This window comes from Loxodonta africana, chromosome 24 (assembly GCF_030014295.1).
Source record: "Loxodonta africana isolate mLoxAfr1 chromosome 24, mLoxAfr1.hap2, whole genome shotgun sequence".
NCBI lineage: Eukaryota > Metazoa > Chordata > Mammalia > Proboscidea > Elephantidae > Loxodonta > Loxodonta africana.
Genome location: NC_087365.1, coordinates 31,578,969 through 31,596,333, shown reverse-complemented (window position 1 = coordinate 31,596,333; position 17,365 = coordinate 31,578,969). Strand labels below are relative to the sequence as shown.

Genomic DNA, 17,365 nt, shown 5'->3' with positions numbered 1-17,365 from the left:
TGGCTGGAGTGTGGTCCACAGCCCCAGCACTGGTCCTGCCAAGCTAGCGCTCAGAAGATTCTGAGCCTGCTTCAGGTGGAACCGAAAGCAAGGAATTCCCTGGACTGAGGGCTAACATGTTAATAGGACAGGAGCTGCTTATCTTATATGTACTGATTGAATTGCTTTCTGATTCAAATGTAAGCATCACGCATCTTTTAAATTACAAGGGGTCTCAGTCATCTAGTTCTTACAGGGCAGACACAAAGTATGGCTGCCAGCACTCCCCACTCCTGCATCCTTCACAGACCTGAGAATCCTCCTCAATGCTCTGTCAGACTGGAACTGACACACAAGATGACACCTATGTACTGCCTCTCAATTCGCCTAGCACCCTTTGACAGCTGGGGAAGCTGAAATGCAGCAACGTGGGAAGGGTCATCAGTTCACCAGTAACAAAGTCTCCAATTCCTAATAATACACTCGTCACCAGACTTTTTTTTACCTCATGGACCTCTGGGAGCCATAAAGCTCAGAAATGCAATTGGTTCTGAGTTTAAATGACTCAAACTGTGCTCTAACCATACCCCTCTGGCCAAGTCCAGCTTGTCAACAGTCTTTCACTCTTCTCGAACACCCCCCAGCACCTCTCCCGCTGCCTTTCTACTTAAAGTTAATAGTGACTTACTCCAGTCTGGTTATCGGGTGTAATTTCCAATGATCCTCCTCTTCATCAAAGAAAGATCGATTCATAATTTTACTTTTTTCTTCCAGAGGGATAAAGTTTTCTATAATAAGATGCCTGTAAGAACACACATACATAGGTGAACACAGATGGAGAAAGAGGTTTAATTAGTCAGTGTTGGCTATCTGGTCCCATGAGTAGTGACTACTCTTAAGTTACTCAACAAACATATACTGAGCAGGTACTTTGGGCCTAACATCATACCAAGAACTGGGATTCAGACAAGCATGACACCTGGTCCCTGCCTGAGACAGAGGGGTTACAGTGCAGTACTCTTAGGTATGACAGGTGCTGATAGTGGTCTGTCAGGGAATATGGGAGCTGCAGCTTGAGAATGTAGAAAGACTGAAGAGGGCGTGGTGCCTGAGCTATACTGGAGTGAACACTTGCTAAAGCAAGTATCTTCTGGAGGGCCACTGATGCTGCAAAACCAGGTCATTAATTTTGCAAATGCTGAAAACAGGTTAGAAATTAAGTTTCAGTTGCCCTCCTCCAACTCCACGCATTGTTGCCCAAGCTGGAAAACTTCCTTTTCTAACGGCCAGGACAAAGAGCAGGGCCCAGTGGATATCAGTTCTTCAGAGCACCGAGGACAGAAGACAATTCTTGAGAAGAGTCTCTGTCTGAGACGCGCCTGGGGAACTTGGCAAACAACGAATACTAGACCCAGTGAGCTGTGTCTCTCTACAGTACCTACTGTCTTCCACCACATCTCTGCCTTCACCCTTTCAAAACCTCAGTACAGAACAATGCCAAAGCGGTGTTAAAGTGGGAAAGACACAAAACAAACACCACAGAGGTGTGGGGTACTAGGAGGAAGAGGTTGGCTCATTGTTTATTCAAAAGATGTAAGTAAAAGATGAAAACCCTGGTGGCATAGTGGTTAAGTGCTACGGCTGCTAACCAAAGGGCCGGCAGTTCGAATCCACCAGGTGCTCTTTGGAAACCATGGGGCAGTTCTACTCTGTAAAAGATAAAACAATAAAAATGATTTTCTTAGGGGAAAAAAACTTCTGGGAGATTAAATGGTTCTCAATGGCCTTTCTCATAAGATATATTTGTTTTTTTCTGGTTACAAAAGGCACTATTTACTCATTTTAGAAAATGTGAACAATATAATTATTCATGGTTTCACTATTCAGAGACAACTAATATTTTGTTCTGATCTTTTCTCTCCGTGTACACACCAAGAAAGAGGACCTATGTATATATTTCATTTTAAGGGCTCCTTTCCAAATTCACAACTTGGTCATTAAAAGATCCCTTTTGAAAGTTATTTTTTAGAAAAAAATCCCAGCTAATGATGGGGAAGGAATGGCATAGAAAAACATTTTGCAACCCCTAATGAAATAATGGATCCAGACAAATATCGTGGTTGAAACCCTCAGCTCAGTGGTTCTCAAGCCAGGCTGCACATGAACATCACCTACACGGTTTGGAAAATCATCTTAACCAGATCTCGGGCTAGACGGATGACTCTCAAAACGCGTTCATCGAACCACCAGTACCAACCCTTGACATCTGTTAGAAGTGCAGATCTCAGGCCCCATCCCAGGCCTCCTGAACCAGACTCCGGGGGGGGGCCCAGGGACCTGTGTTCAACAAGCCCTTCGGGTGGTTCTGATCCCTGCGGAAGTCTGAGGGCCACAGCCCTGGACCAGTTAAATCAATCTCGAGGATGGAGCCCAGGCAGCACCGTTTTTTAAAGCTCGCCAGGTGATTTCAGTGTGCTTCAGAGCTGGTTTTCAGCTGAAGGGAAATAAGGGGGATAAAAACGAAAAACCAAACCCACTGCTGCCAAGTCGACCCCGACTCACAGCAACCCCGCAGGACAAAGCAGAACCGCCCCACATGGTGTCCAGGGAGCGGCTGGTGGGTCTGAACTGCCGGCCTGCTGAATCGGCGGCCTGAGCTCTCAGCCACGGCGCCACCAGGGCTGGAGATACAAACTCAAGGACGCCACGAGGAAGCCGACTCGCAAGCCCAAAACGTGAGACGATTTTACAGGCCACCTGACAGTTTATTTAACAAGTCGACTATGAGAAATTTTTAAACATGGATAAGGGATTCCTCCAGATTAAAATAAGCTGAAGAAACACAATGTGGTTTTTGTTAGATGCTGTTGAGTCCACTCCACTCGTAGTGATCCCGTGTGACAGAGGACGATTGTCCCACAGGGCTTTCTTTACGGAAGCAGATCACCAGGTCTTTCTCCTGGGGAGCCACTGGGTGGGTTCAAATCATCAACCATTTGGTGCTTAGCCATTATGCCATTAGGGCTCCTTAAGAGATATAATAACCAGATGCAATGTGGGATCCTCATTTAGATCCTAATACCAAGAAAATCTGAATATGGACTGGATACTAGAAAATACCAAGAAACTGAATCTTAACTGTGTTAGATGTAAAAATGGCATTGTGTATATATTTAAAAAATCAATCTTAATTGTGCTGAAGGGTAAGACAGTACACAGTACTGGTGAAGTCAGTACAACTCGACCAAGGCAAGGTCACGGAAGCTTCATAGGCACATCCAAACTCCCTGAGGGACCGAATTACTGGGCTGAGGGCTATAGGAACCATGGTCTCAGGGAACATCTAGCTCAACCGGCACAACATAGTTTATAAAGGAAATGTTCTACATCCAACTGTGGTAAGTAGCATCTGGGGTCTTAAAAGCTTGTGAGCAGCCATCTAAGATACTCCACTGTTCTCACCTTGTCGGGAGTAAGGGAGAATGAAGAAAACCAAAGATACAAGGGAAAGATTAGTCCAAAGGACTAATGGACCACAACTACCACAGCCTCCACCAGACTGAGTCCAGGACAACTAGATAGTGTCCAGCTACCATCACCAACTGCTCTGACAGGGATTACAATAGAGGGTCCCTGACAGAGCTGGAGAAAAATGTAGAACAAAATTCTAACTCACAAAGACCAGACACACTTGTCTGTCACAGACTGAAGAAACTCGGAGAGTACAGCCCCCAGACACCCTTTTAACTCAGTACTGAAGTCACTTCTGAGGCTCACCTTTCAGCCAAAGATTAGATAGGCCCATAAAACAAACAATAATATACACAGCTCAACCATGTATACTAGACTAAATGGGCACACCAACCCAAGGGCAAGGACCAAAAGGCAGGAGAGGACAGGTAAGTTGGACAAATGGAAATGGGGAACCCAAGGCTGAGACGGGGAGAGTGCTGACATGTCGCAAAGTTGGCAACCAATGTCACAAAACAATACGTGTATTATTTGTTTAATGAGAAACTAATTTGCTCTGTAAACCTTCATCTAAAGCACAAAAAGAAATTCAACTGAAAAAAAATCAGTTGTACTTTTATACACTAGCAATAAACATTCCAAAGATAAAATTAAGAAAATAGTTCCATTTATAATAGCATTAAAAAAAAAATACTTAGGAATAAATTTAATGAAAGAAGTGCAAGATGTATACTAAAAGCTACAAAACATTGACAAAAAACTAATATTTAAATAAGTGGAAAGACATTCCATGTTCATGGATCAGAACATTTAATGTTAAGATGACAACACTTCCCAAATTGTTCTAGAGATTCAGCATAATCCCTATCAAAATCCCAGCTGCCTTTTTGCAGAAATTGATAAGTTAATCTTAAAATTTATATGGAAATGCAAGGGACCCCAAATAGTAAGACAATCTTAAAAAAGAGCAAAGCTGGAGGAGTTATACTTTCTGATTCTAAAGCTTACTACAAAGCTATAAGACAGTATGATAATGGCATATGGACAGACATATTTTTTTTTTTTATAGTCTAATGGAATAATATTAAGAATCCAAAAACCCCTTACATTTATGGTCAATTGATTTTCAACAAGGGTGTCAAGATGATGAAACGGGGAAAGAATAACCTTTTCAACAAATGGTGCTAGGACAACTAGACATCCACAGGCAAAAGGAACTCCTACTTCATGCCATATGCAAAAACTAACTCAAAATGCATCATAGACCTAAATGTAAGACCTAAAAAAAACTATTAAATTTGTAGAAGACTCAACAGAATTGAAAACATAGGCTCACAAAAAAACTTGTATACAAATGTTCATAGCAGCACCATTTACAATAGCCAAAAAGTGGAAACAACCCAAACGTCCATCAACTGATGAATGTGGTGTATTTTGTTATATTCACACAATAGAATAGCATTTAGCCATAAAAAGAACTGAAGTACTGATATACCCTATGACATGGATGATCTGTGAACAGATTATACTAAGCGAAAGAAGCCATTGACAAAAGACCACATATTGTATGATTGCATTATATGAAATGTCCAGAATAGGCAAATTCATAGAAACAAGCTAGATTAGTGGTTGCTTAAGGCTGGGGCAGGGGAGAATGAGGAGTCACTGCTAATTGGTACAGGATTTCTTCTGGGGGAGATGAAAATGTTTTGAAACTAGATTGTGGTGATGGTTGCCTGTGAGCATATTTTAAAAACACTGAATTACGCACTTTAAATAGGTGAACCGTATGGCATGTGAGCTATAGCTCAACAAAGCTTTTCAAAATCTAGCATGTGGTCACGTAACTTAGAAGCATATAGGAGTGAGAAAACATGAGGTAAAATTTGCTTTAAAATATTTTTATAAAAGATAACAGGTAACAAAAGCCCATTAATTATTGAACCTGGGTGATGGGTATATGGGTATTCATTATATCATTCAGAAAAATTTCATAACAAAAAGTCAAGTTAAAAAAAGATAACCTCTTATTAATAGATACAGGTAAGGCCAGAGCCTTTAGAAGCTTCAAGAAGGTGGGGTAGAAAGGAACTTGGAGATCTTGAAGTCAAGTCATTCAGTTAACAGATGGGACCGAAGACAGACAAGGTGGCAGGAAATGAGGAAGTGAGAGGTAGGCAGGGGTCCTCAGGGGTGTGTTTCTTACTTAACAAACAAGACAATCGACCCAGCAGGAGGCTTGGTGCTAGGGGAAGGCAGCACTTACTTGAGTTTCAGCTCCCTGGTGAGCTCATTCTGGGTCTGCTCCAGCTCTTGGCGCTCCTTGATGTGTTCTTCTTGGAGGTCGTGGATCTCAGCCTTCACTGCCTGCAGCTTGGAGAAGAGCTGGAACAGAAGGAAGAAGCAGGTGAAGACAGTGCCCATCCAGAGAACAGAGTTCTCCTTTTCCCCCAAAGTCTCAAGGCAACTCTGCATGGCCTCATTCCTTTTATACCTTTTTGAGTTTTTTGGTCTTGATGTCCACCTCTTGCTGCAATGAGCTGTATGTCTCTTTAAGTTCCAAGGTCTCCTCATCTCGACTTTCCATCTGTTGCTGGATTTCTCTTTCTCGACGTTTCTGAGCAACATCACAAAATTCATTAGTTTTCCCTAGATACCAGATCTACACAAGGATGAGGACTCGGAGCTCCTGGTCAGAGTCTTAGCTTTGAAGGACGTCTAAAATGAGAGACATACGCTCTGTAGAATTAACTCACCTCCCCACTCTGTTCCCACAAAAAATGAAAGATTACCTGCTCTGCAATTTCCTGCCGTTTCTGCTCCAGGATTTTCTGCTGTTCATTCGTATGATCCACTATATTTTTCCCTCCAACAAGCAGCTTACTCTCCATGGCCTGAGTGAGAAACAAAGTAGACTCCATCTCACGAATGGTGTCCTTCAGAACACATCTCATCGGGGAGCCCCTAAAAGGGAGAGAGCTCAGGGCCGAGCCAACGGGCAGAGCTGTGCTCAGCTATCCATGTCTTACTCTTCCCATCGCTGGGGGTGGAGCTGGGGGTGGCTTCAGTGGAGGCTTCACCTTGGTGACAGTGAAAATACAGTTTCTCCATACATACATGAATTTCAGCTCTCTAAAAAAAATTTTTGGGTACATGTAGAAATTGCTGTATTGGTGTATGTTCTGTAGTATATATTTTCAACAACAACGAAAATAAAATATATTAAAAAAGAGACGAAAAATCAAGGGGGATTTGTTTGTACAAAATATCAACCCCATTTAAAACATACACACCTACTATGTGCTAGGTACTGGGGACGCAACTGTGCATATAAATCGCAAAGCTTCTAGTCCACTGAGGGACACAGGCAACTAAAGAGATTCTTAGCTTATGTTGGCAGATGCCGTTATGAGGGAAAAAACAAAAACCAAACCTGACTCATAGCGACCCTACAGGACAGAGTAGAACTGCCCCATATGGTTTCCAAGGAGCGGCTGGTGGACTCAAACTGCAGACCTTTTGGTTAGCAGCCAAGCTCTTAACCACTGTGCTACCAGGGCTCCCTATGAGGGAAGTACAAAGTAATTAATGGGAGAAGCACACTGGAGGAAGGGAATTCAGACTTTAGTAAGGAGTCAGGGTAAGCGTCCTCTCTGAAGGGACATCTACACAGAGTTGAAGTAAAAATAGAATCAGCTAAGAAAAAAAATTTTTTGAGAGTGTAGGAGTAGGAGAGAGTAGTGATACATGAAGCCAGCAAAGCAAGCAGAGGTCAGTTGAAAAACCTCAAAAGCCCTGTTAAGGGAGACTGAATTTCATCCTGAGAGCCTCTGGGACCCACTGACTTATTTTTTTAAGAATGGAGGTACAGTCAGATTTGTGTTGTAAAATGCTATTCTGCTGCAGCAGAATGGGAAAAATGGCTGGAAAAGGGCAGGCTGGATGGCAGGCCAGAAAGGAGGCTGTGTGGAGGTCCAGGCTTTACTTGAGCAGTGGGGGTAGCAGGGAGCAAAGTGGATGGGTCCAAGACACCCAGGTGAGGCAGGATTCAGAGGCTGGTATGGGTTGAACTGTGTCTTCCAGAAATATGGGTTGTAAATTCTAACCCCTATACCTGTAGTGGAAGCCCTGGTGGGGTAGTAGTTAAGAGCTATGGCTGCCAACAAAAAGGTCAGCAGTTTGAATCCACCAGGCATTCCTTGGAAACTCTATGGGCAGTTCTATTCTGTCCTATAGGGTCAACTCGACGACAAACAGCAATGGATTTTTATGGGTATACTTATGGATGTAATTCCATTTGGGAACAGGGCTTTCTTTGTTAATGAGGTCATGTCAGTGTAGGTGTGTTTTAAACCAATCACTTTTGACACATAAAAAGAGCAGATCAGGCACAGAAAAGGACTCCTGGTGGTGCAAGAGTTAAGCCCTCACTGCTAATGGAAAGGTTGGTGGCTCCAACCCACATAGCAGCTCCTCAGGAGAAAGACCTGGTGATCTGCGTCCACGAGGATTACAGCCAAGGAAATCCTCGGAGGCAGTTCTACTCCCATCACAGACGGTCTAAATGGATCAAAATCGACTCAACGGCACCTAAGAACAAAAACAACAGACACAGAAGCAAGGAAGCAGAGATGGCAGCAGATAGATGCCATACCACCTGAAGATCGCCAAGGAACCCAGGAACAGACCCTGAAAAGGGACAAAGACCTTCCCAAGAGCTGACAGGAGAGAGAAAGCCCTCCCCTAGAGCCTATGCCCTGAATTTGGACTTCTAGCCTCCTAAATTGTGAGAAAATTAATTTCTGTTCGTTAAAGCCACCCACTTGTGGTATTCTGTTATAGCAGCACTAAGAAACTAAGACAGCCTTGTGGACTGACTGGGCCACAGGGAGGGGCAGGGGCAGCTAGCAAGGAGAGCTCCTAGAGGTCTGGCTTCACTGAGCTGAGGAAGAAGAAGCAGGCTCTCTGGGTGTCCCGAGGCAGAAGACTATGGGATCTGGATGTTAGGAGACAGCTCTGGGCTAGCTTGGGAGCCTTCAGCATTTAAATGGTGGCTGAGGTCACGGGAACGATTTGCAAAAATATGGAATGCAAAAACTGCCACCTTGGTTTTAAAAAACATATGAACATTAGCCACAGTCTTACTGCCACCTTTCGGTGAGCCCTTTCAGTCTGTCTCCTCTTCTCTCAAAATGAAGGGGCTGGACTAGATTAGTCAGCCTCCCCTTCTCTCCAGCTCTAGAATTCTTGTATGATTTTACAGCATCCAGGGATTGAGAAAGACAAAAGTAATATCATCTCCCCATAGACAAAATATCTAAGAAGTTGGTGACCTTGAGGTAGTGCTGAGTCTTGTCCCACTCAGCCTCTGAGAGTTCTCAGACACCCCAGGTTGTTTAGGGTCTAGGTGTTCCTGCCCTTAAATAACAGATGGGATCCAAACATCAGCACACAAACCAAATGTGGGCACATCGAGTTACATTTCGAATGCAGGAGTGAGGAGGGGTGAAGTGGCATTTGATATAATGAAATTCCATAATAAGCCCCTTCCTGGAACAAAGTTACCCCCTACTTGTGTTGTGTGTGACTAAATTTTCACATCACATCTAAAGGATTTTAGTCCTGGAGAGGACTTTCAAGGCTTTAAGGTCCTTGCCTCTGAAGAAAATATTACCTAGCTCTGTGAAAAGGCTACTGTGAGGCCACAGATAAACACGGTATAGCTTCATGGAGTGGGCGGAGGGAAGTCGAGAAGAGAGCCTTGTTGTTTATAAATTAATAAACATGGATATATTATAGAGCAGAGCCCTGGTGGCACAGTGGTTAAGAGCTACGGCTGCTAACCAAAAGGTCAGCAGTTCAAATCCATCAACCATTCCTGGGAAACCCTATGGGGCAGTTCTACTCTGTCCTACAGGATCACTGAGTGGGAATCAACTCAATAGCAACCAGTTTTTTATGTTATAGAGTAGAAATAAATTTATATAAATTCAATACCCAATGCTTCAAAGGAATTCTGATTTGTGATCAGCCAGTAGCCAAGGCTTCACCCTCAGATCTTCAGGGCCACTTTGTCACTCACCTCTGCCAGTAAAGACCTATGCCACCTGATGGAAAAGTACACTGCCTTCAGAAATAAGACTCAAAACAGTGAGAGCCTCCACACTCTAGAATACTGCTCAGCCATGGAGGAAAACGAGGCGGACTCAATGAAACATACTGGCTCACAGGGTTGGGAGGATTGACTACAACAGCACATTGTGAGGAAATACTTCGGGGTGACAGAACTGTTCTGCATCTTGTGTAATCAGGGCACTACAAGGTAAAGCCACAATGAAATATCATTTTATGCCCACTATATATATAAAAACTAAAAAAAAAAAATTTTTTTTAGTTTTTATATATATAAAAAGTAAACTCCAATCATCACAAGTGTTGGCAAGCATGAGGAGCAACCAGAACTCACAGCCTGCTGGCAGAAGCTTCAATTCACACAGCCACTTTAGAAAACCATTTGTCATTACCTGGCAAAGCTTAAGCTGCACATACTCTAGGGCCTAACAATGCCAGACAGGAAACTCTTCCACATACACGTTCTCCAGGAGCCAAGGACATGAACATACACAGCCAAAAATACACACAACCCAAACTATCAGGGGAATTGAATACTACTGAATACTTAGAACAGTAACAATGAATAAACCACTGCTACAGGCATCAATATGGATAAAGCTCATGAACTTAATACTGAGCAAATAAAAGTAAATTTCAGCAGTGGGATTCTATTATTCAAAGGTAAAAAATTCTGCGAAACTAAACAATCTTTTACTTAGACATATTTATGTATATGGCAAAACCATAATAAAAGCATGGAAGCAACACTAGGTTTAGGATAATTTTTGCCTCTGTGCGAAAGGAACACAAAGAGCTTCTAAAGGTATGAGTGCTATTCTGTTTCTTACACTGGGTGGTAGGTACATCCAAAAAAAAAACCAAACCATTGCTGTGGAGTCGATTCCAACTCATAGCGACCCTATAGGACAGAGTAGAACTGCTCCATAGAGTTTCCAAGGAGCGCCTGGTGGATTTGAACTGCCGACCTTTTGGTTAGCAGCTGTACCTCTTAACCACTACGCCATCAGGGTTTCTGGTAGGTACATAGGTGTTAGTTTTACTGCTTCTTTATACCTTGCATGCATGTAATTATTATTATTATGAGTTCTTAATATTTAATTTTTTAAAATTTGAAAAAAAAATTTTTTTTTTTTTTTTTTTTTTTCATTTCAATTCAACAAATGTTTATTGAGTACTGGATGCCATGGAACCACTGGGAATACAAAACTGAAAGAGACATCATATATACAAGAAAAAAAAACAAGCAAACCCATTGCCGTTGACTCCAACTCCTAGGGATCATATATACACATATGTTTTGTTTTGAGGAGCGGGGAGGATGAAACAAAAAGCACCAAAATGGGAAAAGGCCTAAGGAAGGATATGGTACCTTGATTTTGGCACCCAGCATCTCGGCAGCATCCTTCTCCCGCCGCAGGTCCTCCATCTTCTTCTCCTTCTCCTTCAGCAGCCTCATCTTCTCCTCTGCAACCAAGCTGTGATCCTCTATAATGGCCCGCTTCTCAATCTCCAGTTTTTCTTGCTGTTCCCGCCAATAATCATCTTTATCATCCCCTTCCTCCTCACCCTCTTCTCCCTCCTCCTCCTCCTCTTCCCCACCCCCACCGCTGCCTCCACCTTCCCTCCGCTTCTCCCTCCTCTTCCTTCTGCCAATGGACCGTTTTTCCAGCTGGGCCTTGAGCCGAGCAATCTCTTCCTGAAATTCTCGAAGAAGGGCATCCTTAGGGTCCTCATTGACCCTTGGTTTATTCTTAATGTTTTTGGCACGGTTGGCATATCTCAGAGTGGTCAGAGTCTCTTCTACATTGTAAGAAGCAGGCCCCACGTTGGCCACCATCACAGTTTTAGCATTGCCACCGAGGGAATCTTGGAGAAGCCTCGTAAGCTTTGAGTCCCGGTATGGGATGTGAGTGCTTTTGCCATCCACCAGGGCAGAGATGACATTACCTAAGGCTGAAAGGGAGAGGTTGATCTTGGTCGCTTCCTTCAATCTTTCCCCTTGAGCACCGGTCTTAGCTTGCCGTTCACTGCCAGCAAGATCTACAAGGTTTAATTTCCCCACACGGATATGGTTTTCACCATCAAGGCCTACCTCACTGCACTCAATGGTGATAACAAAAATTGCATGAGAACGTGAACTGTGCTCGTTCATATTGGTAGCACCAACCGAACGGTTCTGGTTCCCCACATTCATCACGTGCTCTATCTCCTTCACACTCTTGGTGACAAAGGAAGACAGGTCTTTCACATACACTCCAGTGTCAGGTCTCTCTTTGAGCTCAAGCCTTTTAGTCTGATCCTTTGAGAGCAGATCTCGGATCTCCTCCTGGTAGATCTCTAAATATGAAGCCCTGACCAGGTATTGTTGATTCTGGGATCGAGAAATGTGGGTGAAGATGTGATCAAACGAGTTAGGGATGACCCCCCTTTTTTCAGGGTCACCACGAACTCCTTCCATTGTGTAGGTTTTCCCAGTCCCAGTTTGTCCATAGGCAAAAATTGTCCCATTGAAACCCTGCAGGACAGAGTCCACAAGCGGTCGGAACGTCTCATCATAGAGTTCAAACTGCTTGGCATTCCAGTCATACACTGCATCAAAGGTGAAGGTCTTGGGCATTTCATGGGCCACTCCTTTGGGGTTCTTCACAGACACCTGCCCCAGCTTCACATCCACATCCACCACCTTGTCGTAGGAAGCAGCCTTTTCCTTGCCATTCATGGGCCGACAGCGAACCACCACCCTGACAGACTCTGAGCTTTTTAACTTTGACATGATGAACTCTAAGCGGGTCAGTTGTGAAGGCTATGAATACAAAATTGTCTCACGATGCTAAGGTCCTAGAAAAGAGCAGAAGTTAGTAAGTACAGTATAAGTGTCATTCTGGGTTGCTTGACAGTAGCTAACACACCCAATACATCTTTATCCCGCTAACCTTCTGACAGCTATATTTAATAACTTTACCACACTGTGTATTTCCTTGTGGGTTTGTAACTAGTTTCAGGAGGAAAAACAAAACCTTCACTAATATTGTTAACTAGACTGCCCCCTCTTTAACCATCATTTTCTCTTACACTACAGGCTGAAGTGGCTGGAAATCTTTTAAAAGACTAAGAGATCTCATACCCCGTTGAACTTTAAAACACACATACCCTTTGGCTTAGCAATTATATTTCTAAGACTTCATCCTACAGATACATCTTGTACAAAGACATATGTACAATGCTATTTGTTTGCAACCCTGCGGTAGCAATAGGCTGCAGACAATCCCAATTCCCATCAAGAGGGAGCTGATCAAATAATTAAATATATTTAATATATACAGTGGAAGTGTATGCAGTTTTTAAAATGAGTGTAAACTGAATGTAATACTATACCAAAATATAGTGTTAATTGAAAAAATAAGTGAGGAACAGTGTGTAAAAAGGATATATGTGAGGCGGGGCCAAGATGGCAGAGTAGTCAGACACTTCTGGTAAACCCTCTTGCAACAATGACCCAAAAAAACAAGTGAAACGATTACATTTATGACAAGCTAGAAGCCCTGAACATTAAAGGCAAAGTTAGAAAATGACTGAGCAGTAGAGGGTGGGGAGAGACAGGTCAGAAGCGGAGAGGGGTTGCTAGACCTGAATCGCCAGGAACCTCAGACTGTGGTGGGCTGATGGTAGCGTTCGGCTGCAGTTTCCTCAGGGAGAAACAGCCAGCCGCACAGCCTATGCACACCTCTGGAACCAGAGAAGAACAGCGCTCTCAACAAAAGCTAAGTACTTATATGTATTTTACTGTGCCCCCAGCCCCGAAGCTGGCTTCAGTGGCTGTCAATTTCCCTGGGCCTGAGACAGGTCCTGCAATGCGCCCTGAGCCATTCTCCCGGCCTTGGAGAGGGAATAAATTCACAATTGGGAAAAGATAATCTGCCAGCTCCACTAACCTGGGGAGCTCAGGACAGAAGCAGCTCCTGTTCAGACATGAACAGTCTGTGGACTTTGAATACCTTTCTCCCCTGCAGGGACCTGTGTGGACCAATTTCAGGAGAACAGGCCCTTGTTGGCAGGCTGTAATTGTTTCAGCTATGCGGTGGAGAGGTAGGTGTTTGATGTTTGATCCCGCTTTGCCTATTAAACAAGGTCCTCACCTACTCACATCAGAAGCCTAAGGACTGGTAGCTCCATTCAGGTCATCCAGCTACCTGCAACAGGGGTCCAAGGGTAACTGGTACCTCCCAGTCCTTACAACCAAAAGCACTGGGTGACCAAGGTCCGTCTGCAGAACCTGCCCACCTGTGCACTCTTGGGAACAGGGACACGCTTTCCTCACAGACACTTGGGAGACAGTTGTCAGCCCTCTGCCTTCTTCAGAGCATGACCCCTGATGCAACCAGATACTGGTACTTACACCAATCACCCCTGCCCCTCTAAGACTGTAGGACGGAGCCTGTACCACACACTTGATGACCAACTACATGGACACCTGAGCTGAATCCATACAACAAAAGTGAATGGACTCCTATGCTCAAATACCTGGTAACAGCTCTAGCCATCTGGTGACAGGACATTAGAGCTTCAAAGGCAAAAATAATCAAGCTAGCTCACTCAAGCAACCTATTTGGACATATGAAAACAAAACAAAGCAAGGAGCTAGGATACAGGAAGCAAGCATAAAATAAACGAATACAATAACTTATAGATAGCTTGGAGACAACACTCAATATCAAGTCACATAAAGAAGCAGACCATGATCGCTTCAACAAGCTCTCAAAACAAACAATCAAGGGATCTTCTGGATGAAGGTGCCTTCCGGGAATTACCGGATGGAGAATACAAAAGATTAATATACAGAACTCTTCGAGACATCAGGAACGAGATCAAGAAGGAGATCAGGCAATAAGCAGAACAAGCCAAGGAACACAAAGATAAAGTAGTTGAAGAAATTAAAAAGGTTATTCAAGAACATAACTAAAAATTTAATGAGCTGCAAGAATCCACAGAGAGACAACAACCAGAAATTCAGAAGATTAACACTAAATTACAGAATTAGACAACTCAATAGAAAGTCAGAGGAGAATTGAGCAAATCGAAGGCAGAACTGGTGAGACTGAACAAAAGGCACTTGGTACCAATATATTTGAAGAAAAATCAGATAAAAGGATTTAATAAAATGAACAAACCCTAAGAATCATGTGGGACTCTATAAAGAGAAACAACCTACGAGTAACTAGAGTACCAGAACAGGGAGGGATAACAGAAAATACAGAGAATTGTTGCAGGTTTATAGGCAGAAAACTTCCCTGATATCGTGAAAGATGAGTAGCTATCTATCCAAGATGCTCATTGAACTCCACGTAAGGTAGATTTTAAAAGAAAGTCACCAAGACATATTATAATCAAACTTGCCAAAACCAAAGATAAAGAGAGAATTTTAAGAGCAACTAGAGATGAACGAAAAGTTACCTACAAAGGAGAGTCAATACGAATAAACTCGAACTACTCAGCAGAGACCATCAAGCTAGAAGGAAATGGGATGACTTATATAACGCACTGAAGGAAAAAAATTGCCAGCCGAGAATCATATATAAAGCAAAGCTGTCTGTCAAATATGAAGACGAAATAAGGACATATCCAGATAAACAGAAGTTTAGGGAATTCTTAAGAACCAAAACAAAATTCCAAGAAATACTAAAGGGAGTTCTCTGGTTAGAAAATCAATAATATCATATATGAACCCAAGACTGGAACACTGGACAGAGTAATAACATGTTAACCCAGATAAGGAAATCACAAAAATAAATCAAGATAAAAAAATGCTCAAAACAGGGAAACAGCGATGTCATTATGTAAAAAAAGACAACATTAAAACAATAAAGAGAGGCTAAGAAATGTGAAATAGATCTTCCATAAGGAGAGGAAGCCAAGGTGATATAAAGAAATAAAAGTTAGGTTTAAACTTAGAAAAATAGGGTTAAATATTAAGGTAACCACAAAGGAGACTAACAATCCTACTCATCAAAATAAAATACCAGAAAAAAATAGAGACTCAGCAGAAACAAAATCAACAACAATGAATGAGAGGAACAGACAAGATATAAAGATAAGCTACTCAGCACAAAAAATTAAGTGGGAAAAAGAAACTGTCAACAACACACAAAAAAAGACATCAAAACGACAGCACTAAGCTCATAACTATCCATAATGACGCTGAATGTAAATGGACTAAAGGCACCAATAAAGAGACAGAGTGGCAGAGTGGATAAAAAAACACAATCCATCTATATGCTGCCTACAAGAGACACACCTTAGACTTAGAGACACAAACAAACTAAAACTCAAAAGATGGAAAAAATATATCAAGCAAACAACAAGCAAAAAAGAGCAAGAGTGGCAATATTAATTTCTGACAAAATAGACTTTAAAGTTAAATCCACCACAAAGAGTAAGAAAGGACACTACATAATGATTAAAGAGACAATATGCCAGGAGGATACAAAAAAAAAAAAAAACAGTGCCCTCGAGAGGATATAACCATGGGGTTAAATATTTATGCACCTAATGACAGGGCTATAAGATACATAAAACAAACTCTAACAGCACTGAAAAGTGAAATAGACAGGGCCACAATTATAGTAGGAGACTTCAACACACCACTTTTGGTGACGGACAGAAGCTCAATAAAGACACCAAAGATCTAAATGCCACAATCAACCAACTTGACCTCATAGACGTACACAGAATACTCCACCCAACAGCAGCCAGGTATACTTTCTTTTACAACGCACATGGAATATTCTCTAGAATGGTCCACATATTAGCTCATAAAGCAAGCCCTGGCAGAATCTAAGACATCAAAATACTACAAAGCATCTTCTCTGACCATAAGGCCATAAAAGTGGAAATCAATAACAGAAAAAGCAGAGAAAGGAAATCAAACACTTGGAATCTGAACAACACTCTGCTCAAAAACAACTGGGTTATAGAAGACATCAAGGATGGAATAAAGAAATTCATAGAATCCAATGAGAATGAAAACAATTCCTTCCTATCAGAACCTTTGGGACACAGCAAAAGCAGTACTCAATTTAAATCAATAAATGCACACATACAAAAAGAAGAAAGGGCCAAAATCAAAGAATTATCCCTACAACTTGAACAAATAGAAAGAGAGCAACAAAAGAAACCTTCAGGCACCAGAAGAAAGCAAATAATAAAAATTAGAGCAGAATTAAATAAAATAGAGAAGAGAAAAGAATTGAAAGAGTTAACAAGACCAAAAGGTGGTTCTTTGAAAAAACTTCACAAAATTGATAAACCATTGGCCAAACTGACAAAAGCAAAACGGGAGAGGAAGCAAATAGCCTGAATAAGAAATAAGATGGGCAATATTACAACATACCTAACTGAAATTAAAAGAATCATATCAGATTACTATGAAAAAATTGTACTCTAACAAATTTGAAAACCTAGAAGAAATGGACAAATTTCTAGAAACATCCCACCTACCTAAACTAACACAAACAGAGGTAGAACTAAAAAAACCTATAACAAAAGAAGAGATTGAAAAGGTAATCAAAAACCTCCCAACAAAAAAAAAGCCCTGGCCCCAACAGCTTCACTGCAGAGTTCTACTAAACTTTCAGAGAAGAGTTAAAACCACTACTACTAAAGGTATTTCAGAGCATAGAAAAGGGCAGAATACTTCCAAACTCATTCTATGAAGCCAGTAAATTCCTGACACTGAAACCGGGTAAAGATATCACACACACACAAAAAAGACAATTATAGACCT

The 17,365-nt window shown here is 42.1% G+C and overlaps 1 protein-coding gene across 8 annotated transcripts in view; it reads right to left on the bottom strand.

Annotated features, from left to right (window-relative positions):
- KIF3B (kinesin family member 3B) overlaps window positions 1–17,365 on the bottom strand; it is a 53,261-nt gene that overhangs the window by 8,395 nt on the left and 27,501 nt on the right. For all 8 annotated transcript variants that reach the window (XM_003411647.4, XM_064275958.1, XM_064275957.1 and 5 more), the window contains 5 exons: window positions 10,955–12,423; window positions 6,243–6,344; window positions 5,945–6,067; window positions 5,717–5,835; window positions 668–781 (listed from right to left, as the gene is read on the bottom strand). In XM_003411647.4, the coding sequence (XP_003411695.1) occupies window positions 668–781; window positions 5,717–5,835; window positions 5,945–6,067; window positions 6,243–6,344; window positions 10,955–12,358 (1,862 nt within the window). In that variant the 5' untranslated portion in view covers window positions 12,359–12,423. The remainder of the gene's footprint in view (window positions 1–667; window positions 782–5,716; window positions 5,836–5,944; window positions 6,068–6,242; window positions 6,345–10,954; window positions 12,424–17,365) is intronic.